We start from the raw sequence: 22,986 nt of genomic DNA, 5'->3' as shown, positions 1-22,986 counted from the left end.
TCACTACGCGACGACTCTGGCCCGGGACTGGCCTTCCGCCCGCAGACCCGTAGAGGCGGGCTCGCGCGCACAGCGGCGAGCATGCGCACCGAGGCGAGTATACGCGCGTGCGCGGGCAGGGTCGGGGCGCGCGGCCGTTAGCGGTGCTCGTTTTGACAACTGCCCGCAACGCTGAGGTCTCTGCGAGCCACATCGTCCACGTGACCCAGCCCCCGTTAGCGCGTTCGTCTCCGACAGCGCAGTCACCACGCGGGGCGGCCGCCCGTGAAGTAGCTACCACGGCTTGTGTCAACGAATAAAGCTCTGGGACAGCGGCGCCCTCGGCGACAGCTGGGTGGGCAGCCTGGGCTGGCAGTGGTGACTCGTAGCCTTCGTGGGGAGCGAGAGGCGGAAGCAACCTCCAGCCTGGCCCCGAACCAGCTGCCCGGCAGGTGTGACCTGAGCCTGGTCTGGCATGCGCGGAATGCTCCTTGAGCCCCTCTTCTGGCTGTTACCTTCGGGGGACGGTTGTGGCCACACCGACACCTATTTTCCAAATAAATCGTTTATTCTTGCGGCAGCGGGACCGAACACGTTACTATAAGTTTAATTTTCTCAGCAAGCATTTACCCAACACTTTTCAAACGGTGAAAGAATTTGGTAAGCGTTTTGAGAGAGCATCCGCCAGATTAGGAAGTCACGGACTGAGCAGCTTGTTTTTAACCACATCCGTCCTCAACTGTTTTTGAAGATTGTCCCATCTTACAACTACCAGTGTGCACAGACTTCTACTCAAGTAACGTCGTGGTCCAGCGATGCAAAGGACTGAAGTCTCAAGGTTTATCTCTATTCTAACACGGTTGGGTTTAGGGTCAACAACTATGAAGTGGTTAAAGTAGATCCCCCCCCCCGCCCCGCCCCAGGGAAATAGCAAGGTTAGTCTCACTCCAGCCTGTCCACGTTTAGTAAGAAAACAAACCGATGTCAACTCTGTAACTGCATCTCCTGTGTTGGGAAAACCTAGCCTGAAGTTTCAATGCCTTGTAGTAGCTAGCATTTATATCCAATAGTTAGACGTTCGTGAAGATATTTATTAGCCCCAGTCTTGACTTGAGGCTTTGGGTCATGAAGTATAATATGTCTCTAGAATGACCTAATTCACTGAACTCTTTAAGAAATGTTACCCTCCTTCCCCTTACTAGACATAGCCCTTCATGGGGTGACTCCTCTAACCCTTCCTAATCCTCTGGAGACTTTGTAATGACCAGTGAAACCTGGATAACTTTGTAGCCTTTTTACATTGATGACAGGAGTGGATGGCATTTTAACAGGTTACATCTAGACAAGGATGGGCAGGCCAAACCTCAATGGCCAGCTTAACCTGGTAAAGTGGATGAGAGCCAAGGGGGTGGTCTTTACTGTTACTCCTCCCTCAACTAGATGGAGTCTCAGAGCCCTTTCACTAGGAAAGAGCTATGGTACCTAACTGAGTAGAAAAGGCGCCTACACTTGGATACAGAAGGTACATTTTTCTTGAGTGTTGTCCCATGCACTTAGTTAAAAACAGAACCGTTTAACTTCAAGTCTCACTTTGGATCACTGATTCTGACCTTGGCCAAGATGTTTATCTCACTGTACCTCAGTCTCCTCAACTTGAAAATAAGGGTGATAATTGTGCCTCAGTGTGTGGTAAGTGCCTAGAATGGTTCTTGGCGCGCTTAAATCTTTTTGGCCATTACTGGCATTAATATTGGATATACCCCTTTTATTGAGTGAGTTGAAAAGTGCACTATTGCTTTGATCTTAATGAACTTGATAACCAAATGTAAAATCAAATTGCTAATCTACCTTATTTATATTTATAGCTGGAAAAACCTGTGCTGTCTTCATAATAGTACGGAAGAATTCTAGATAGGAAGGAAAGAAAGAAGCGAATGAAGACTGTAAAAGAAACGAAGGAATGTCCAATATTGAGGTAGAGTAGGTGACCTGGAAGAGTTGGGGGAAATTACAGTGGCCATTGATACATGTTGCATTGTCTGTTCCCTTTGGCTAGGGTTAGACAGTATTAAAGCATACACCAGTCGTCCCCCACCCCAAAAAAGTAGCCCTCCCCGCCTTCCCAGTGCTGTCCCCAGTGGCAGAGTGACGACTGTGGGACCGTTACTACTTAAATCTCTATCACACCTATACTGCTTGTTAACTACAAGGCCTGAGACAAATCACATGCCTCAATTTACTCATCTCAAAAGCATGCTTTATAATAGTACTCCCTTGGTAGAATGCTCTGCAGATCTGTTGAACTAATTCATGGTAAAGTACCAAAAATAGTGCCTACCACTGGGAAACAGTAGACTTCAGCCTAATTTCAGTGCTGTGGGTAATTGGCAGAAGAAAATAAAAGGAAGGTTACTCTTGAATTTGTTCAACCCAGGCAGTATACACACTATCCTCAAATAATTTAGTATATTTTATACTTCATTTTTGTTTTTGTTTTTTTTTATTTTTTATTTAATTTATTTATTTATTAAGGATTTCTGCCTCCTCCCCGCAACCGCCTCCCATTTCCCTCCCCCTCCCCCGATCAAGTCCCCCTCCCTCATCTGCTCGAAGAGCAATCAGGGATCCCTGACCTGTGGGAAGCCCAAGGACCGCCCACCTCTATCCAGGTCTCCTAAGGTGAGCATCCAAACTGCCTAGGCTCCCCCAAAGCCAGTACGTGCAGTAGGATCAAAAACCCACTGCGATTGTTCTTGAGTTCTCAGTATTCCTCATTGTCCGCTATGTTCAGCTAGTCCGGATAGGCATCCTCATGAATATTAACCTTCATCAGGCGATGAAAGGAGACAGAGACAGAGGAGCACGGGACAGAAATCTCAAGGTCCAAATCAGGAGCAGAAGGAGACGGAGCACAAGCAAGGAACTCAGGACCGCGAGGGGTGCACCCACACACTGAGACAATGGGGATGTTCTATCGGGAACTCACCAAGGCCAGCTGGCCTGGGTCTGAAAAAGCATGGGATAAATCCGGACTAGCTGAACATAGCAGACAATGAGGAATATTTTATACTTTAAAAACGAAATATGAAAAGCCTTTAGAGAATTTGGTCCCTAATCAGATTATAGTGGCATTTTAAGGGAAAGCCAGAAGGCTTGTCAGTAGCATCATCCAAGTGGTCTTACACTTTTTTCTCTTACATAGAAGAGCTGCCAGGACTAAGAAGGTCACCCCGAAGACTCTATCTTCGGGCCCTGGTAAGAGAGATGAGATGATGTTCAGTTGCTTCCAGCCTTCAGCAAAGAAGGCCACTCGAATGGGGCAGTGAACTCGCTCCTTTCATTATCAACCCCTACTTCTTCCCCAGATTCTCTTGAGATTAAGATCCTAAAGAATTCAGTGTCTGACTCTGGGCGGTGGTGGTGTACTTGGGGGCAGAAGCAGGTGGATCTCCATGAGTTCAAGCCCAGCCTGGTCTACAAGAGCTAGTTCCAGGACAGCAAGGACTGTTAGACAGAAAAACCTTGTCTCAAAAAAACCAAAAAAATAAAATAAAAATAAAATAAGAAGAAGAAGAAAGAAAAGAATTCAGTGTCTGTAGTTTTAAAGTTTCATATCTGAAGTTCAAGAAAGAACTTAGTTAAAGCCAGTTGAGAACAAAACAATATAAAGTGTTAGTCTCAGCTTATGCTTACAGTGTGACCAAAATTATATCAAAGCCTGATACCTAACAAGAATTAACCTCTGTCCTTGCCAGAATTCCTCTGTTCCCGGGAGAGATGCTCCCTGGCTACAGTGCTTTAACTTCTGCTTTGTTTTTTGCATTAAAGCGATGCAAAAGTGACGCGCATCAATAGAAACCGTACTTCATGTTTGGGGTCTTGATGGCTTCCCAAGCTAATGATATCTAGTACAGTATTCTCTTGCAGTGCTGGGCAGTGGCAGCAAGGCACAGCTCCTGGTAAGCCCAGTAAAAGAAAACAACCAACTGTTTGCAGTGTACTGTGCTGCTAAGCTATAGTGCTCCATAGGCTACACCTAGTAAATGCGCTTCCAACTTAGGGTGTTTTCAAAAACCCTTTGAAAGTAAAGGAGCCTCTAGACACTTAGATGGTTAGGCCCACTTTTCTGTTTTTTGTTTTTTTGGTTTTTTTTTTTTTTGAGACAGGGTTTCTCTGTAGCTTTGCTTTGGAGCCTATCCTAGAACTAGCTCTTGTAGACCAGGCTAGCCTCAAACTCAGAGATCCGCCTGCCTCTTCCTCCCGAGTGCTGGGATTAAAGGTGTGCCCAACCACCCTCCGGCCACTTTTCTGTTCTTAATATCAACTTGAATCAAGCCTTTATTCTTAATGTTTACTCTTCCAGTTTGCCTGCTATGCCTTCAAGAACCTGGTGATCCTGAAAAACTAGGAGACTTTCTTCAGAAAGACAGTCTTTGTGTGCACTATTTCTGTCTTGTGAGTATTAAGACCCTCCTGCCCTATGTGTCTTACAGCTTTTGTTAGACAAGTACTTCTGCGTCTAGCCTCAAATTTATAGCTGCTTGTTTTTCCTAGTTTTTAATCTTTTTAAAATTACTTTTTAAAGGGGCTAGAGAGATGGCTCAGTGGTTAAGAGCATTGCCTGCTCTTCCAAAGGTCCTGAGTTCAATTCCCGGCAACCACATGGTGGCTCACAACCATCTGTAATGAGATCTGGTGTCCTCTTCTGACCTGCAGACATACACGCAGAAAGAATATTGTATACATAATAAATAAATAAATATAAAAAATTACTTTTTAAAATAATAAATGACATGATCTAAAATCCTGACAATATAAAGCATAAAGGCCCTCTTCCTTAAATCATGTTCCCTCTTCTTTTCTGCCTCCCAGAAACCAATGCTCACTTGGATCATCTTTCTAGTTGATTTTCCCCAATATGCTTTTTAAATAAATGTAACCTGAATACTATAAAATGAACCAATCTTAAGTGTACTGTTGGATGAATTTTTCAAAGATTTATTTTTATTTTATTGTTTTGCCTGTATATATGTCTGTGCACCATGTATGTGCAGTGCCCTCAGAGGCCAGAAGAGAGCATCAGATTCCCTAGGAGTGGAGTTACAGACAGTTGTGAGCTGCCATGTGGATAACTGGAACTCAAACCCTTGTCCTGCCCAAGAGCAGCTAGTGCTCTTCACTGCTGAGCCCCATCTCTAGCCCTTGATTTTTGATAAACTGTATATCCTCGTGTAATCACCATCCACATTAAAATAAATAACCTTTCAGTCATCTCAGAAAATATACCTCATGCCCTCTTCTAGTCAGTGCCACCAGAGGCAGGCATTAGGAGGATCAAGAGGTTAGTTTGTGTATTATTTTACTCCATATAAATTAAACCATACAGTTTATATTTTTCTATTAGGTCCCAACCCCAAATTGACAGTCTAGGTCCAGCTCAGGCTGGACTCTGACCAGGTAAACAAAAGGATTGTTACTTGAAATCAGCATTTCTCAGAAACCTTGTAAAGTGGGTTTCTGTTTGTCAAGAAAAGCAATGCTAAAGCCATTGCTTCCCTTAGCTACACACCCCTCCCCGCAGCCGCCTACCTCCGGAAAGGGCATCTAGTTTCCTGTTAACTGGAGCAAGCCTCCCGCAGACAAGAGCCCTGTGCTAGTTCCAGGCTGTTGCAGCCAGCTCGCCGAAACCACAGCTCTTCTTCACTGGCTGTTCTCTATCACACGAGAGATAGCCATGCAGCAGTCTGATATTTTCAATAAACGTTTCTCTGTACCCATCGAGTGGTCTGATTTGGTTGTTTCACTGCACCCACGCTTACATCTAGTGCAGAAGAGAGAAGAAACATTGGGTCCCACCCTAATGCCTCTTCTGACCAGACTGTTGATTTGGCCCTCCTGGGTGCAAATCACTTACTTCTTCTGACTCCTGCACCTACCGTGTTGGACTACAAAGTTCAGAGTCTGCCTCTCCAGCCATTTCCTCCTCCGCCTCCTCTAGTCACTATCTTTCAGGTTAGTATCCTCTCCAAGCTGCCTGTTCTGGCTTTGACCCGCTGGAGCTCAATACAAAAGTCATACTGGTATGCCGGACTAGCTTCACACCCTCCTGTGCTCCCCATCAGTATGGAAAAGGATACCTGTCCACTAATCCTGGGCATCTCTCTGACAAGTCTTGATGCCCTGGGGATGTCTTCAGATTGAGATTCTGTCTGTCCTATGGCATTTACCCCTCTCTTCCGCCCTCCCTGTATCTCCATTCCTATGCTATTGAAATCCTTCCCCTGGCAAGATTGCTATTTCAGCCCCCTTTCATAAATCCCGCCCCCTCCATCCTGCTGCCTTCTGCCCCTGTCAATTCTATACTGCTGCCCTTATAAGGATGGCTCCCTTCTGAATTGGTCTTTCTCCATCTTTACTTTGCCTGCCAGAGCCTGAACTAACCATGGATTCTTATCAGACTCATATTAGTTCCTCTCTCCTTCCTCCTCTAATCTTGTTCCCTCCTCAAACTCAGAGAGTCCATAAACCTGGCTTACATCTGGTGCTGAAATGGCTTTTTTCCCCCAACAATGCTTGAACATGTTAAAAGTTATCTTTTCGACAGTTGGTGGAAATTTGATTTGCTTTAGTTAAGTGGACTTTTGTGAATAAAGCTGCTAAAAACATTCATGTGGAAGTCTTTTTGTGACATGCATTCTCCTTCTCTGGGCAGATGCCTAGCAGTGGGATTATTGAGTACATCTAAGTATACATGTGTAAAGTTGCCAAGTCATCTTTCCAAAGTTGTTGTACCAGTTTGCACACCCATTAGCAATTTAGGAGAGTTGCAGCTGACAATTTTTTACCAAAACTTGTTATTGTCAGTCTTTCAGCCTTCCTACTGGATGCTGCTGGCATTTTACTGTGCTCTTAATTTGTGCTTCTTTGAGGAATAAAGATATTGAGGTTTTCATGTGCTAATTCACATATCTCCTTTTAAATCTTGTAGGCCCATATTTCTGTATGGTGTGGCAGCCAGGCAACAAAGCCATAGACCCCATCCGAAGGGGTCCTGTGGCTCTGCAGACAAGCTGTCTCTGCCTAACAATGGTCAGGATGTTTGGTGCTCCTTCCTTTGTAATTTGAAGGATATCTTATAGAGATGCTAATTCAGGCCTACCCGACAGCTTGCATACTCAGCAGACAGGTAGATGTGGACACAAAAGGCCATTTACCTGGTTACCTAGGAGATGAATCTAATGTATCCCCCCCCCCTCAATTTATGTGATGGTATATAAGCTGTTTGGATAATAAACGAAGGAGATCTTCAGGAGAGAAGAAGCCTGAGATGCCCTTTCGTGATGACCCTGTAAGCTGTGTCTGATTATTCCTCGCGACTCTGTACCAGTCCAGTTAAGGAAAAGAGTTATCTGTGTTGGAGCCATATGGGCTCTTAACATAATGGCGCCCAATGTGGGGCACCACTAAACTCCGAGATTAAAGAGAAACATGGTGCTGGCCACTGAACCCCGAGAGGAATGCTGGAGAAAAAACAAGAAGTACAAAAAAGTCAACGTGGTGCTGACCGCCGAACTCTGTGAAAAGCCGGAAAAAGGACAAGGTGAAAACCGTGAATGCTGTCCGCTGAACCCCAAGAGAAATGAGAAAAAGGACGGAGGAGAACATGAGGCTGATCTGCGCACCCCAAAAAGCAAGGAAGAGGTGAACAGATGTGAGGAGCCCGTAAGAAGAAATCGGTGGATATGTGAGTAGTGAGTGCTCAGAAACAGAGATGTAAAATGGAGAAAAAAATGTAGAAAAGCGGGACAAAACTTAAATCGGGAGTAAAAATTTATAAATAAGTTATATATATGGGATAAGAAAAAGGTATTCAGTTGTTTATGTTGGTAACTTAAATGAGAATGGAGCAGAAACAATGACAGAGTTATTGAAAATCTATAAGCGTGATAGACACAAAATTGTAACTTTTATTGCTTGCTAAATGAATAGAAAAGATAAAGGAAAAATGACTTTTGGCCCAAGGATCACCAAGTCACCACTGAGATTGAGTAGCCAGGTGTGCACAGTAGCCAGCTAGTCAACCCAGCTGGGGGTAGAAGACAGACAGAAACAGTTAACCTCACACAGTCTATAAAACAGAGGAGAGGATTCAAAAATTCTCCTAATTTTATGATTTACAAGTTAAAATAAAAAAGATAGTTAAAAATCCGCCCGCCAGAGCTCAGGAAGGCAGTCTAACAGACAAAGTAAGCCTATGTCCTACCCCCTGCCCTGCAGCACAGCTTCAACAAAAAAAAAAGACAGGTTTAAATTAAGACAGCCTCTGAGATATATAAGCTGTTTGGATAATAAATGAAGGAGATCTGCAAGAGAGAAGAAGCCTGAGATGCCCTTTCGTGATGACCCTGTAAGCTGTGTCTGATTATTCCTCGTGACTCTGTACCAGTCCAGTTAGGGAAAAGAGTTATCTGTGTTGGAGCCATATGGGCTCTAACAAATCTGTTTGAATATTTTTGTCCATTAAAAGAAACTAGATTAGCCAGGTGGTGGTGGCGCACGCCTTTAATCCCACCACTTGGGAGGCAGAGGCAGACGGATCTCTGTGAGTTCGAGGCTAGCCTGGGCTACAAGAGATAGTTCCAGGACAGGCTCCAAAGTAAAGCTACAGAGAAACCCTGTCTCAAAAAACAAAATAAATGAATAAATAAAACAAACTGGATTATAAACCAGACATGGGTGGTACACACCTTTAATCCCAGAATTTGGGTGGCAGAGGCAGATGGACCTCTGTGAGTTCAAGGCCTGCCTGGTCCACAAAACGAGTTCCAGGACAGCCAGGGCTGTTACATGGAGAAATCCTGTCTCGAAAGAAGGACAAGGAAGAAGAAGAAAAGAAACTGGATTCTTTTGTCTTGTTGGATTGTAAGAATTATTTATATATTCTGGATACAAATCCTTTTTAATATATATTATTATTTCTAATAGTGCTTTGAAATTTCTTTTAAATTTTGATGATGTATTTATCAGTTTTTCTTTTGTGGTTAGCACTTTTTGTGTGTCCTAAGTGATACTTAAATACCACTGAAGTACCTAGATGTCTTTATCAAAATCAATTGGCCATATATTTATGGATCTAGGTAATCAGGACAGCTAGGACTGTAACACAGAGAAACCCTGTCTCAAAAAACCAAAAAAAAAAAAAGAGGGGCGGTGCAACTCCTAACCTTTTCCTGTTAATGCAGAATGGCCATTAAAGAGGGGATTTTGAAATTCCATTTACCTTCCCGTTATACTCTGAGAAAAATATTCTTAAAAAAATACTGTACTAAATAGGGTAAGACTGTGGGTTCTGTAGGCCTAGTGTGAATGCCAGTTTTGTCATTCCTTGCCATGCGATTGCAGCCATGTCACTTGCCACATCATGCTTCAGTGGCCTCCTCTGAAATTAAAGCCACAATAGCTCTGTGTCGTGTAGTTGTTACAAGCATGAAGTGAGTCAGTCTAGCGAGCACATGTCCCCTCTGGTCACAGAGTGACAGGAGCAGCCCTTAGCAAATGAGGGGCAGAATAGCACTGCATAAAGGTACTGGTTCTGAAGCCCAGTGGCCTTTACCAAGGTAGGTTTTTCGATATTGGGTTGTTCAAAGAGTTAATGATTAGAAAGTGCTGGAGTATCTGATACATACCACTATCAGACTTCATTAAATGAATTGTCCCTTATACACCAGTGTGTTCCACCAAGCTCCATTTCCTTGGTCACCGTCACCCCACTGTACCATTTCACTGACAATCTTACATTGACAGCCGGTTCTGCTCCTCTAGATCCTATCTAGCAAGTTGCCTCAGAAGGGCCAACCCAACAGAGGTCTCCATGGATTTATGCCCAAAGACATCAGAAAGGAAGCAGCCCGGGCTTCTAAGAAGGTTAGAATTCCTTGAGATGGGGATCCTGGAGTGGGTAGGCCTCTTATACATGTTTCAGAATCTGTGTGTGTGTGTGTGTGTGTGTGTGTGTGTGTGTGTGTGTGTGTGTGTGTCTGTCCCTGGGAGTCAAACCCAGGACCAGAGTATGATAAGCAAGCACTTTACCACTGAGTTACACCCCTAGCCCCAGTCCTCCTATGTCCCATCTCTTCTGGGATGTTTCCTAAGTAAGGAGAGGAAGCAGCATCCTGAGAAATCAGGAGGAATCAGTGCTTCCTGACATTCAGCTCTAGAGTACCCTGGACCACTGAGGGAAAGAGGATAGCTGTTGCTTCCCAGAATTCCCAGTCAGTAGAAAGAAGAACCACAACCTCTGTTTGTCTTTCTCGGGTCACAAAACATTTTCTGGAATCTCATTTGCAGATCTGCTTTGTGTGCAAGAAAAAGGGAGCTGCTATCAAATGCCAGAATGGCCAGTGTGCCAGAAGCTTCCATCTGCCTTGTGGCCAGGAAAGGGGTTGCCTTTCACAATTTTTTGGAGAGTACAAGTAAGTGAGGAAGGAGAAAGTTGGGGTGCCCTTTTGTAACCTGCTGTTTAGACACCACTGAAATCAGAACCTAGTTCTCACGAGACTGTTGATTCTCCAACAAATCTGTCCCTCCACTTAATAATGGGAAACAGTGTCTTGACTTGGAAGTTTCACAGGGGTTTCTTCTTGCTTCCTGCCCCCTCCTTAAATTACAAACAGCTGGGGTTCTAAGACAGCTGCACATAACTAAATAGGGCTTTAAGTAATGGGAAACCATGGAGACAGTCGTCAGAGCTTTGCTCACTGGGTAAGCAGCCATAAGAAGTCATCTAGAGGGTCTTCACTTGCTTTTCTGAGGGTCTAGCCATTCACTAGATACCAAGAAAATAGCTGATTGCCCTTCCTAGGTCAGGCAGCAGGGAAGCTGCATCAGTGACAAACCAGAAACCAAATCCGTTTACCCACCACAGATCATTTTGTGGAAAACATCGCCCAACACAGAACATCCAACAGGGGAGTCTGGGGGAGGAAAGCTGTGTCTTGTGTTGCGAAGACTTATCCAAAACAAGTGTTGAGAATATCCGGAGCCCATGTTGTAGTCAAGCTATCTACCACCGAAAGTGTATCCAGGTGGGCTTCCTTTGCTCTAGGGGGACCTCTCATGATTGCCCTGGCCCTGTGCTTGGAACCAAGGCAACCTGGAAATGCTCAGGCATGTCTAACCTTCAGGACTACACACTGCAGGCCGGTATACAGGAACTGCTTCCGGGTCAGTTAGAGAATAATCAGCCCAGTCTCTGGTTATCCTTGGCCTAGGGCCTCATTCACGGTAAGATTTAGACTAGGCAAAATCATCAGGATTGCCAAAAGCAAATGGGTATTTCCAAGAGTGAGTCCAAGAGCTCAAAATCAGCCTCACTGCTAGGACAAAAGAAAAGCGAATGTGTCCAGCAAATGACCCCTGCTGAGTCAGCACTGCTGAGACCCTAGCCAGAAATGACAACCGAGGCACTCCTGGGCACTCTTCAAAAGTGTTCTGGTCACAGGCCTGACACCTGATGCATCACCTAGCACACCCAAACTGGCCTGATGGTTTTCACAAATGCCTTCTTCTCTTACAGAAATATGCCCACACGTCAGCGAAGCACTTCTTCAAGTGCCCCCAGTGCAACAACAGAGAAGAGTTTCCCCAAGAGATGCTGAGAATGGGGATTCACATTCCAGACAGGTAGCGGAAAATCTGTACAGAGGGCCTGAGCCAGGGAGTGGGTTGCAAGGGTAGTTCAGAGACTGGCAGCAGCTGGGCGCTGGTGTGCAGTGAAGTAAGAAGAGTGCTTTTCAATCATTCAAGAAAAGGAAGGGGGAAGTGGACAGAAGGCATAGTCCTGAAAAGGTGCTTTGAAACAGAACAGAAATCTCTGGGGATGGGGAGTGTGAACTCAAGGGCGGAGCTAAGGACCTCTGCCCACAGCCAGACCACCCCCAACCTTGTTGGCAGTGCTGGGCAGCCTTTGAACTCTTGCTGTGCTTAGCTTGGATTCTCAAGGGTCACCAGGGGATTATGTGTCCTTTACAACTTCTTCTCCCCCTGCAGAGATGCTGCCTGGGAACTGGAGCCAGGGGCTTTCTCGGAACTGTATCAGCGCTATAAGCATTGTGATGCTCCCATCTGTCTGTACCAACAGGGCAGAGACAGCTTTGAGGATGAAGGGTAGGAAGAAGCTCTGGGGCAGTGCCATCTCAGGTCTTGGCAGTGTTACTAAAGCAGGGCGTCTGCTCTTGCCCACCCTCTGGATAAACCCAGTTGCCAAGTTCCATTTTAGACCAGCCTCTGACTTACTCATGCACAGACGGGCAGGGCTCCTCTGCAGGGTCTGCTGTTTGTGTCCACTGGAGAGGCATCTGTGCCTACCTGTCGCCTCCCAGGGCCATGGGGTGTAGTAAATGAGTATAGTAAAATTAAACTAATTTAAAGTGCCCTTAGGGTTGGAGGATGACTTAGTAGTTAAGAGCACCAAATGTTCCTCCAAAAGACCCAGGCTTTATTCTCATCATTCTCATAGCAGCTCCCAGGGGATCTGACACCTTCTTTGGCAATGTATGCACGTGGTACATATACATGCATGCAGGCAAAACAGAAAAACACATAAAAATAAATTTCCCAGGAAGTTCTCCTCGTGGCTGAGGCTGGATGGTAGGTAACATTCCAAAGTGACAGTTGGTGTCCTGATTGACCCTACACCTCTCCATGACTCTTCCGTAGACAGTGGCGCCTCGTTCTGTGTGCTACATGTGGATCCCATGGAACCCACCGAGAGTGCTCCTCAGTGAGACCCAACAGCAAGAAATGGGAGTGCGGAGAGTGCTCACCTGATTCAACCATGGGTAAGAATGGGGTGGGACCTAGGAGGTGGTGGTGGGTGCGGTACACATCTTTCATTGCAACACTCAAGTTCAAGGCTAGCTTGGTCTACAAATTGAGTTTCATGACACAAAAAAACCCTAGGATAGGGATGAGAACTTGTCCTGCCTGGGAATGGAGAAAGCATGTCACAGAGGGGAACTTTGGATGGGCACCATGGCTTTGGAAGGGGAGCGGCTGGTAAGGGGTGGAAGGACCTATACACAGGAGAAACAAAAGTTGAGTTTCCCTTCCCTCCTCTTTCTTTCACCACAGATTATATATCTGAAGACTCAGCTGACGTCCCCTGCTGCAGCAGTGCCTTCCAGCCCCAGGAGCATTTCTCCAGGGCCACCGACCTGGAAGAGAATGCAGGCTCTTCTTGGACTGAGTGGATACGACCTTCCCTATCAGAAAAGCCTGAGTCCTCTGGTGGCAGAAGAAGACGCTCCTGGAGATCCAAAGGAGTCAGAGTCACTAAGAACTGCAAAAAGTCCAAGTAAAGCTTCAGAGGAGCTGCTGCCAAGGACAGTGGAGTACCAGACAGCACTGCTGCCTCAGTTCGGAGAGGTAGCACTTTGAAACCATGGGACAAAGGGGACAGCAGTGAGATTAGTATCCAAGAGAAGGGCTCTCAAGGGAGGCTGGGAGCAGAACTGAGTAAGTCTGCATGCCAACAGCTGAGCATAAGGGCACCTCTGCTCTTTCTCCCGGTTCTTTTCTCCCTTCACAAAGACTCTTCCGCCCTAGATGGTTTGCATGTGCCTCCTCCTGCTTCACTTGTTTGTTATTTACAAATAAAGTTGTCTCTCCAGTGATGGCTCCTTGTGAGTTTGCTCTGGAATCTATCTGGTACACTAAGGAATCTGGAGAACAGAGTAAAGGAATAAGAGAACTCAGCTTTCTGGTCCCCAAAATGAGTCACTAAACTATTGAACGTAGAGCATAGATGTTCTTTGGGAAGGAATCAGCTTGCAGAGTAAGTGGGACCCTAGGGGCACAGAGTATGGCCCTCAAGCAAATAAACTGAGATTAAGTTCCAGAAAATGAGCCATTTTGGCAGTCCACTTGGGTCTGAGAACAGGCCCTTGTGGCAAGGCTGGGGTCCCTGCACTCAACATGCTTATGTGGGGCCGAAGGCTTCCACTCACCCTAGCCAGTGTGGTCTTAGCTCTGTAGCTAGAGCGAGCCACTCTAAGCCCCACTGCCTGGTGGCAGGAGCACTTCTGACTAGCATGAGAACTTGCATACCACAACATCCACATTAGGCAAGGCAGCTCGGATGGGAATCTGGCAGAGAGCCTGGGGAGAAACTGAATAGAGCCTATCTTATATTTGTATGTTTTTTAATTATTTCATGGGGCTTGGGTTAGTGGGAGAAACTCAGCATTGCTACATACTGAATTCCCAAGGTTCCAGTGAGTCATTGTCACTAACAGTGGAGGACAGTGCTCTCATTTCAAATATTGCTAAATCTTGCAGACTTAGATCCAAGATGTATATGGTGATTGCCCTCAGATTTGACTATATTCACTTGAAATCATAAACATTGTTTTGTTACTATCAAAATAAACAGGAAAGTAATATATGTAAAGGTATGTATTTTTAAATCTGTAATAAATTCATTTAAAAATCTGCAGTTCCTAGGAGTGGAGTTCAGTGGTAGGACACATGCTTGCCATGTGCCAGGTTCTGGCACGACTCACCATCCAGCACTTGCATACTTATGAAAGTCATTAGACTAGTAAGGCTTAAAAGGATAATAATGAAAACCACTCCTAGCTCACCCTTCTCTATTTCTAGTCCCACTTCCTAATGGCAACTACTGCCATTTTAAAGCAGTTTCTTGATTTAGTAGTATTAGAAATTATTGACTTCTTATGTTACAGTGGGCTTAGCACCTTAGGAAATTCCCATTTTCAGTCTTCCGTGATAATTTATATTATCATGACTATAATAATATGATTTACTATTGATCCAGACAATACATTATGGTTTAACTTTTCTCCCCCTAAATTAGTAACTGCCCTTTTTTGCTTTCCTTTGGGTTTGGGAGTGTGGGTGGAGAGGCATTGTCTTGTTTTCAGGCAGTATCTTGATGTGTAGTAGCCCTGGCTGGCCTAGCACTTGCTATGTAAGTAGACCAGGGTGGCCTTGAACACACAGAGGTCTGCATCTCTCTGCCTCTAGAGTGCTGCCATTGAATAAACTGCCTCTTTTATTCACTCTGTACCTATTGCTAACTTCAGATAGTATATCATTGTCGCTGTACCTCGTTTCTGGGAGGCCCGCCTTCTATAGCCAGCCTAAGCTGGCTGCCCCTGAACCTTCTGAACAGCTGCTATCCTAGGGGTTCCTGGAACTAGACCCTTTTTCTTCATTTTCTATTTCATAGGTTTGATGGGCAGGATGTGTCTTGTTCCTGACTTAGAACTTGTCTTGTTCTGGCCTGGAACTCACTGTAGCCTAGGCTGGCCCTAAGCTCTCTAGGCTGGCCTGAGCCCCTCAAGTGCTGAAATGACATGTTTGGGCCACTATTATGGTAGGTGAGTTTTTGTTTTGTTCTGTTTTGTTTTGTTGAGACAAGGTTTCACTGTGTAGCCCTGGCTGTCCTGGAACTCACTCTGTAGACCAGGCTGACCTCGAACTCACAGAGATCAGCCTGCCTCTGCCTCCCAAGTGCTAGGATTAAAGGCATGTACCACTACCGCCCAGTTTTAACAAACTTTTAAAAGATTTATTTTATATATATTAATGTTTTGCTTGAATGAATGTCTGTACACTGCCCCAGGGAAGTCAGAATTGAGTAGGATCTCCCTGGAACCAGAGTTACAGACAGATGGTTGTGAGCCTCCATGTGAATTCTGGGTCCTCTAGAAGACCAACAAACATTCTTTTTTTAAAATATTTATTTATTTATTTATTTATTTATTTATTTATTTATTTATTATACAGTGTTCTCTCTGTGTGTATGTCTGCAGTCCAGAAAAGGGCACCAGACCTCATTACAGATGGTTGTGAGCCACCATGTGGTTGCCGGGGATTGAACTCAGGACCTTTGGAAGAGCAGGCAATGCTCTTAACCACTGAACCATCTCTCCAGCCCCCCAAGAAACATTCTTAACCCCTGAAACATCTCTCTAGCTCCTTAAACAAAATTTTAATTTTAAAACAGTTTACAGGGGAAAAGTGAAGATGGGGAGAGAATTCTCACATATCCAAACCCAGGGCGTCTTGCTGTTGTCTTAGCTTCGTGTGGTAAATTCCTCACAGCAAATAAACCAGTGTTCATACATAATAATCCACTACAGGCCACACATTATTCAGCTTTTCTTGTTTTTTTTTCCTGTATTTTTCTTACGTTTTATTTCTGATGTCTACCCAGGATACTTCCATAGCACCAACACATGTTTTTGTCTTTTTTTTTTTTTTTTTTTTTTTTTGGTTTTTCGAGACAGGGTTTCTCTATGGTTTTGGAGCCTGTCCTGGAACTAGCTCTTGTAGACCAGGCTGGTCTCGAACACACAGAGATCCGCCTGCCTCTGCCTCCCGAGTGCTGGGATTAAAGGCGCGCGCCACCACCGCCTGGCTTTTTTGTTTGTTTGTTTGTTTTTTGAGACCAGGTCTCACTATGTTTCCGTAGCCCTAGATCCACCTGCCTCTGCCTCCTGAGTTCTGAAATTAAAGACAGGTGCAACGTGCCCCGCCACCTTGAATCATTTTCAGGTTCCTCTTGGAGGTGATAGTCAGATTATTCTGTGACAGTTTTGCAGAGTAATATGGGGTATTTTATATAGTGTCCCTAAAGAGGGTTAAGCTCATGACTTTTATCGTGATTAGATTGGAGTTATGAATTTTGAAGAACACAGAGGTAAAGTGCATTTTATCACATGAAGTTTCATGCTGTCAGTATGATCCAAGGCAGCACTTGTCAGCTGTACCCCTTTGCGTGCAGCCCACAATGTGTGGGGGCTTACGCACCCTTTTCTTTGAGAACATAGGTGACATTCTTCTGCATAAATTTGCTTATTTTCTCCCAGTTATTTATTTACTCAATCATTTTTATTGTTTATATTTTAATGTGTATTTTTCATTTTATCACTAATATCACCATGGGCTTGGAAATGTGTATATTATCCTTTGGGTTTCAGTTCAATATGATTTTTCTTGTCTAGATTGTTCAAGTCTTGGCTTTTAAGCACTTCTGTATTCTTTTCAAACATCTCTATCATTGCGTTTTGTTTTGTTTTTTAATACATCCCTAACTTCTGGAATTTACTGTGTCCCAAGAGTATCTTGTATATTTGAAATGCTTTTCTTGGTATTGGCATAAGAACAGACAGGAGGACCAATGGAACCAAATAGAAGACCTGGATATCAATCCATACATCTTCGAACACATGATTTTTGACAAAGAAGCAAAAAATAACAAATGGAAAAAAGAAAGCACATTTAACAAGTGGTGCTGGCATAACTAGATATCAACATGTAGAAAAATGAAAATAGACCCATATCTATCACCATGCACAAAACTCAAGTCCAAATGGATCAAAGACCTCAACATACAGCAAGCCACACTGAACCTTATAGAAGAGAAAGTGGGAAGTACACTTGAACGCATTGACACAGGAGACCACGTCCTAAATATAATCCCAGTAGTACAGACACTGAGAGAAACAATTAATAAATGGGACCTCTTGAAACTGAAAAGCTTCTGTAAAGCAAAGAACATGGTCAACAAGACAAAAACGACAGCCTACAGAATGGGAAAAGATCTTCACTAACCCCACATCAGACAGAGGTCTGATCTCCAAAATATACAAAGAACTCAAAAAATTGGACACCAAAAGAACACATAATCTAATAAAAAAAATGGAGTACAGACCTAAACAGAGAACTCTCAACAGAGGAATCTAAAATGGCTGAAAGACACTTAAGGAAATGTTCAACATCCTTAGTCATCAGAGAAATGCAAATCAAAACAACTCTGAGATTCCATCTTACACCTTAAGAATGGCCAAGATCAAAAACACTGATGACAACTTAGGCTGGAGAGGCTGTGGGGAAAAGGGAACACTTCTGCATTGCTGGTGGGAATGCAAGCTGGTACAACCCCTTTGGATGTCAGTGTAGCGATTTCTCAGAAAATTGGGAAACAACCTTCCTCAAGACCCAGTAATACCACTTTGGGGTATATATCCAAAGGATGCTCAATCGTGCCACAAGGACATATGCTCAACCATGTTCATAGCAGCTTTGTTTGTCATAGCCAGAACCTGGACACAACATAAATGTCCCTTGATTGAAGAATGGATAAGAAAAATGTGGTACATTTACACAATGGAGTACTACACAGCAGAAAAAATAACGACAGCTTGAATTTTGCAGGAAAATGGATGGAGCTAGAAAACATTATTTTGAGTGAGGTAGCCCAGACACAGAAAGACAAGGATCACATGTACTCACTCAGAGGTGGTTTTTAAACATAAAGCAAAGAAAGCCAGCCTACAAACCACAGTCCCAGAGAACTTGTTTAGACAATAAAAAGACAAGCTCTCCTGAGTAAATTGGGAGCATGGGGACCTTGGAGGAGGATTGAAGGGGGGAGGAGAGAGGCAGGGAGGAAAGCAGAGAAAAATATAGAGCTCAATAAATATCAATAAAATACATATATTAAAAAACAACAAAAAAGAAATGCTTTTTTCATACAGTCTATTGGAACAAATTAGTAGTAGATGTACCTTTTCAACTCATGACTGTTTCATAACTGAGTCCCTCAACAGATGATTCCTTTGTGAAGGACAGAAATGGAATTCTCCAATGCACATGTCCCCCCCATGCCTATTCCCTTTCCTGGGGCCAGAAGCCTCAGGGCTTCATTTTGTCTCCTCCCTGATCAACCTCCTTTCTTGTCAGTGCATCTGTTTTTTACATTTTTGCCCTCTCCTATGCCATTGCCAGTGTTGAGCTCAGACCCACCCTTCCTTCTATCAGTCACAGTATAACACATGATAGCTTTTTGCTTAAGATTGGTATCTGTGGCCTTTCACAGGCCTACACAGCTGCATCTCCCACATAGTGCCCCCCCCACGGGCGTTCTGCTCTGTTCTTTTCTGAACTGCTGGGCCTCAGGTCCCCAGAGTGGAGAACCCTAACTTTCCTCCTAAGCATGGTGAACTGAATGCAATGGCCACCTCTTCGTTGCTGAGTTCTCATTTTTGGTCTCTACTTGTTCCCTTGCAGCCCGTGTCTTCTGTCAGTCCTACAGTTCTGGGTCTGTCTCTCCTGCTGGAGTGGAAGCCCCTTGCAGGCAGAGACCTGTTTTGCTAGCCGTTTTTTTTTTTAGATTTATTTATTAAGTATACAGTATTCTGTCTACATGTATGATGCCTGGCCATCATGTGGACGCTGCGAATGGAACTCAGGACCTCTGGAAGAGCAGTCGGTGCTCTTAACTTTGCCTTTCTTGTTGATGGTGCCAGCCCAGCCACCTCCCCAGGAAGGTGGCTATCTACTCTCACTGGGTTTTGATTATGTTGTTCTGGTATTAAACACCAGAGGTCAGTGTTAGCGCGTTGAGGAATGAGATTATGAAAAGCTTCCTTCTGTTTGGGGAATTATACTTAATTTTAATTAATGCGCCTCACTTGTTCTAAACATATTAGTTCAAGTTTATTCATGAGGTGTATTATGTTAGTGTTAGAGATGAATATTAAAGCTAACAATGACACTACCATTCAGGTCACACTACTTGCATAGTTCCTCTAGACTCAAAGTGGCCTTCCTAACCCTGGCTTGCCTCCCTCACCACTAGTGGGAATATCCAGTCCCAAGGATATTTAATATGATTCTATTGCTCTTCTGCATTGCCTTTCTACCTCATATACATACACACATGTGCACACAGGCAGACACCCACACAACTAGTCTGTGATTGCGTGGGCAAGACAAGAGATGCTGTGAGGTCACATCTCCACTGACCCTGATGTCAGCCCCCACCCCACCCCGTGTTCCAGCATCATGGAGGCCCCCAGATGTAAAAAGACTCCTTTTGACTAAGCAAGGAAACCCTATTTTAAAGGATCAGACATCATGAGGCCCAGATGGAGGAGTGAAGCCTGACAGCCCCTCCCCCTTGACCCTGGCTTTTGACCCTAGCCTGCCTGCATGCCTGATAAACAGGAAGGCATCCGCGCCATCCGTGTCCATCCTTCTAAGTGCGTCTGAAACCCGTCTGGGCCATCAAAGCCATCCCTAGCCATCAGGATCAGACTAGAATGGACACCATCCTCAAGGAAACAATCCCCCATTGTGTTCCGCTCCTTGGAAATGGTGGATTTGTAAACAGGTTCTTACATTTAGACAGATCCTGCCCTGGCTTTGTGTTGGGGTGTTGTTTTTTCTCCCCTGAACAATGTCCTTTCCATTTGGAACAGCCGTTCACACTATTGTCCTAGACCCTTGGACTACAGGAAACGGCCCAGATTCTTATCAGCTGAGGCGGGTGGAGGTGGTAGGCACAATGAGATCATGTCCACCGAGCCAGCCGCTGTTCTGACAGGGCATTCCTCTACATCTGTCTGTGGAGCAGAGCTGACTTGACCTCCCAACAGGCCAATCCGGACTTCAGGTGTCCCTAGTACAGTCCCTTTTATTGGAAGGTAGAAACTTGGATTCTGTTCCAGAACTTTTTTTTAATTCACCTTGGAATCCTAATCAGGTCACAGCTTTCTGATGGCCCTGATTGTTCCTCTCTGTCCAATGGTATACTCATGGGAAACAGATACCATTGTAAGATTAGAGCCTTGGAGCCTATTCCTCCTAGCAGTCCCCCATCAGTGGGACAGGCTACCAGCTGGCTGGAGGCCTCTAGGAAGAAATCCCAGCATCCCTTACAAGCCTCCCTGGAGACTTCGCAGCAGTTCTTACCTCCAACAGAGAAAGGTTGAGGAACTAGAAATTTCCTTAATGAAACTCCATCAAAGAAAGTGAAAGGCTTCATTATAAGGCAGCCTTGGAGGAAAGGGGGCGAGGCGAACAGACTGGGCGGGGGTAAGTGGGCACGGGGCCATTGCCGCTTTCCTCATCTCCAATAGACCAGAGAGGAAGGTGAGTCCGGAAAAGGAGCCGGGTGGGACCCCAACAGTCCCCAAGCTTATCAGATATCGTGTCCAAATCTGGCCCTGGACTCCTAAGTTTGCAGTCTTAGAAAACCATGGAGCTTGGTTTCTGGTGTGTGCTCAAGCTTCTCCTCATGGAGGACACCCCTGAGCCCAGGACTCAAGTGGGGCTGGGTTGAGTCATTATTCCAGTGAAAACTGGAGTATTTCTGAGTACCTCTCTCTTAAGAAAATGGTGCCCATGTGGTGGTGGCACATGCTTTTAATGCCAGCCCTTGGGAAGCAGAGGCAGGTGGATCTTTGTGAATTCGAGGCCAGCCTGGTCTACAGAGTGAGTTCCAGGACAGTCAGAGATACAGTTTAGAAAAACTAAAAACAAAACAAACAAAAAACAAAACTAAAAAAAAAACATGGTGCTACCTAGAGAAGCCTCCATTTCCTGGGCTGACAGAAGTGTGCAAATTGGTCTTCCAGGGAGCCAGGCTGCTGCCACCTACAGAGAGGTTTGTCTTAAAGGAGACAGTCTCTTGGTAACTTCTATATGTTCACTCCTCGAGATTCTTGGGATGTCTAGGACCTGACCCAAGCTTAACTAAATCAAAGAGAAGCACAGAAGCCATTTGAGAAAGAGAGAGGCTGCTCCCTCATTCTGACAAGCTCCCCACCCTCCCTGAGAAATCGCTCTGCTCAGTTCATGACAGTCACAGCCTCTCTGCCCCCCTCCACCGGACAACCATACAAGACACTGGAAGAGGCAGAAGAGGCTGAGGAGGCAGGCTGAGGGTAGGAGAATGGAGGCAGAGCAGGAAAGACCCCAGACCCACAGTTCCTGTGCTACTGGGTTTACAGCTCTGCCTTCAGGGCAAAGGAAGTGGAGACCAACTGACATCTGGGAGTCAGGACCTCCAGTGTTTACCAACTTGGGAGGCAACGATTAACAAATTAATCTCATGTGTAAAGGGAAGGAATTAATCTAATCAGCACTTTTAAAAAATGTGCTCTTCAGAACATTAGAAACAAGATCTTAGCAGCCCTGAAAAAAAAAAAAAACAAGAGACAAAGGCCATGCCACCCGTAAAGAGGAGGTGGGTGAGAGGCCATTGCAGGAGTCCACAGAGGAGTAACCCCCAGGCACGGGGCAACCGTGAACACAGAAATCCTGCAGTCTGACAGACCATGTAGACCAGGAGGTCATGGAGGGTTTCCTGGGATTAGCAGTTCACAGGACACAATTTTGGCAACACTTGACTAGTTAGTCTCTTTGTCTCCACCTCCTTTTAGCTCTAAACCTGTTTGGGAGATCAGGAACCAGGGGTCTGGACAGCAGAGGAAGTATGAGAGTCGGAGGGAAAAGCTGCAAGAGAAAGATAGAGAGAAGGTGAAACTACTGAGGCCGGAAATTGGGCTTGAGCTAAGAAGTGAGGGGAGGAAAGATGGGCGATGCCTCTGGGAACGTGGGTGGCAGCGACAGCTGGGAGCAAGGGCTGCACGGTGTGGCCAAGGGGAGAGAGGGCTTAAGGGGGCCACATCTGTACTCTTTGCTGGGCCAGTACCAAGTAAACGCAATGGCGATGCCTCTAGTCAGTGTGGATGATGGTTTGAAGTGGGGCAACGGAGCGTCAGGTTCAGTGAAGCCTAGGTGTCTGTAGAGGGGGCTCAGGTTAAAAAGAGGACCTGGGCTGGGCGGTGGTGGCGCACGCCTTTAATCCCAGCACTCGGGAGGCAGCGGCAGGCGGATCTCTGTGAGTTCGAGGCCAGCCTGGTCTACTAGTGCCAGGACAGGCTCCAAAACTACAGAGAAACCCTGTCTCGAAAAACTAAAAAAAAAAAAAAAAAAAAAAAAAAAGAGGACCTGGTTCCAGAGTCAACCTACAAGATGAGATCAATGGCTGACCTGTTTTGCTACTCTCTAAGGGATCTATCCAGGCTAAATGTCACAGCCAGTTTCCTGGGGAGGTAGGTTGCTGTCCCCCTCTGTTTTGAAATGTTCCTGTAGTTTTTCCCCATCTTGCCCTAGCATCAGTGTAGACTT

At 45.1% G+C, this 22,986-nt stretch overlaps 1 protein-coding gene across 2 annotated transcripts; it reads left to right on the top strand.

The window, feature by feature from the left end:
• Positions 1-43: 43 nt before the first annotated feature.
• Phf7 (PHD finger protein 7) lies at positions 44-13,871 on the top strand. 2 transcript variants are annotated; one of them, XM_075989020.1, is made up of 11 exons: positions 44-817; positions 1,845-1,954; positions 3,182-3,234; positions 4,343-4,434; positions 9,802-9,903; positions 10,327-10,451; positions 10,904-11,063; positions 11,555-11,661; positions 12,028-12,144; positions 12,697-12,818; positions 13,111-13,866. In XM_075989020.1, the coding sequence occupies exons 2-11, from the start codon at positions 1,914-1,916 to the stop codon at positions 13,335-13,337; spliced, it is 1,146 nt and encodes a 381-aa protein (XP_075845135.1). In that variant the 5' UTR covers positions 44-817; positions 1,845-1,913; the 3' UTR covers positions 13,338-13,866. The 2 variants fall into 2 exon arrangements, with proteins under 2 accessions (XP_075845135.1, XP_075845136.1); XM_075989021.1 differs by lacking the exon at positions 12,028-12,144 and having other exon boundaries at positions 13,111-13,871.
• Positions 13,872-22,986: the final 9,115 nt, after the last annotated feature.

Source organism: Microtus pennsylvanicus, chromosome 10 (assembly GCF_037038515.1).
Source record: "Microtus pennsylvanicus isolate mMicPen1 chromosome 10, mMicPen1.hap1, whole genome shotgun sequence".
Taxonomy (NCBI): Eukaryota; Metazoa; Chordata; class Mammalia; order Rodentia; family Cricetidae; genus Microtus; species Microtus pennsylvanicus.
This window is presented reverse-complemented; position numbering and strand designations above follow the sequence as displayed.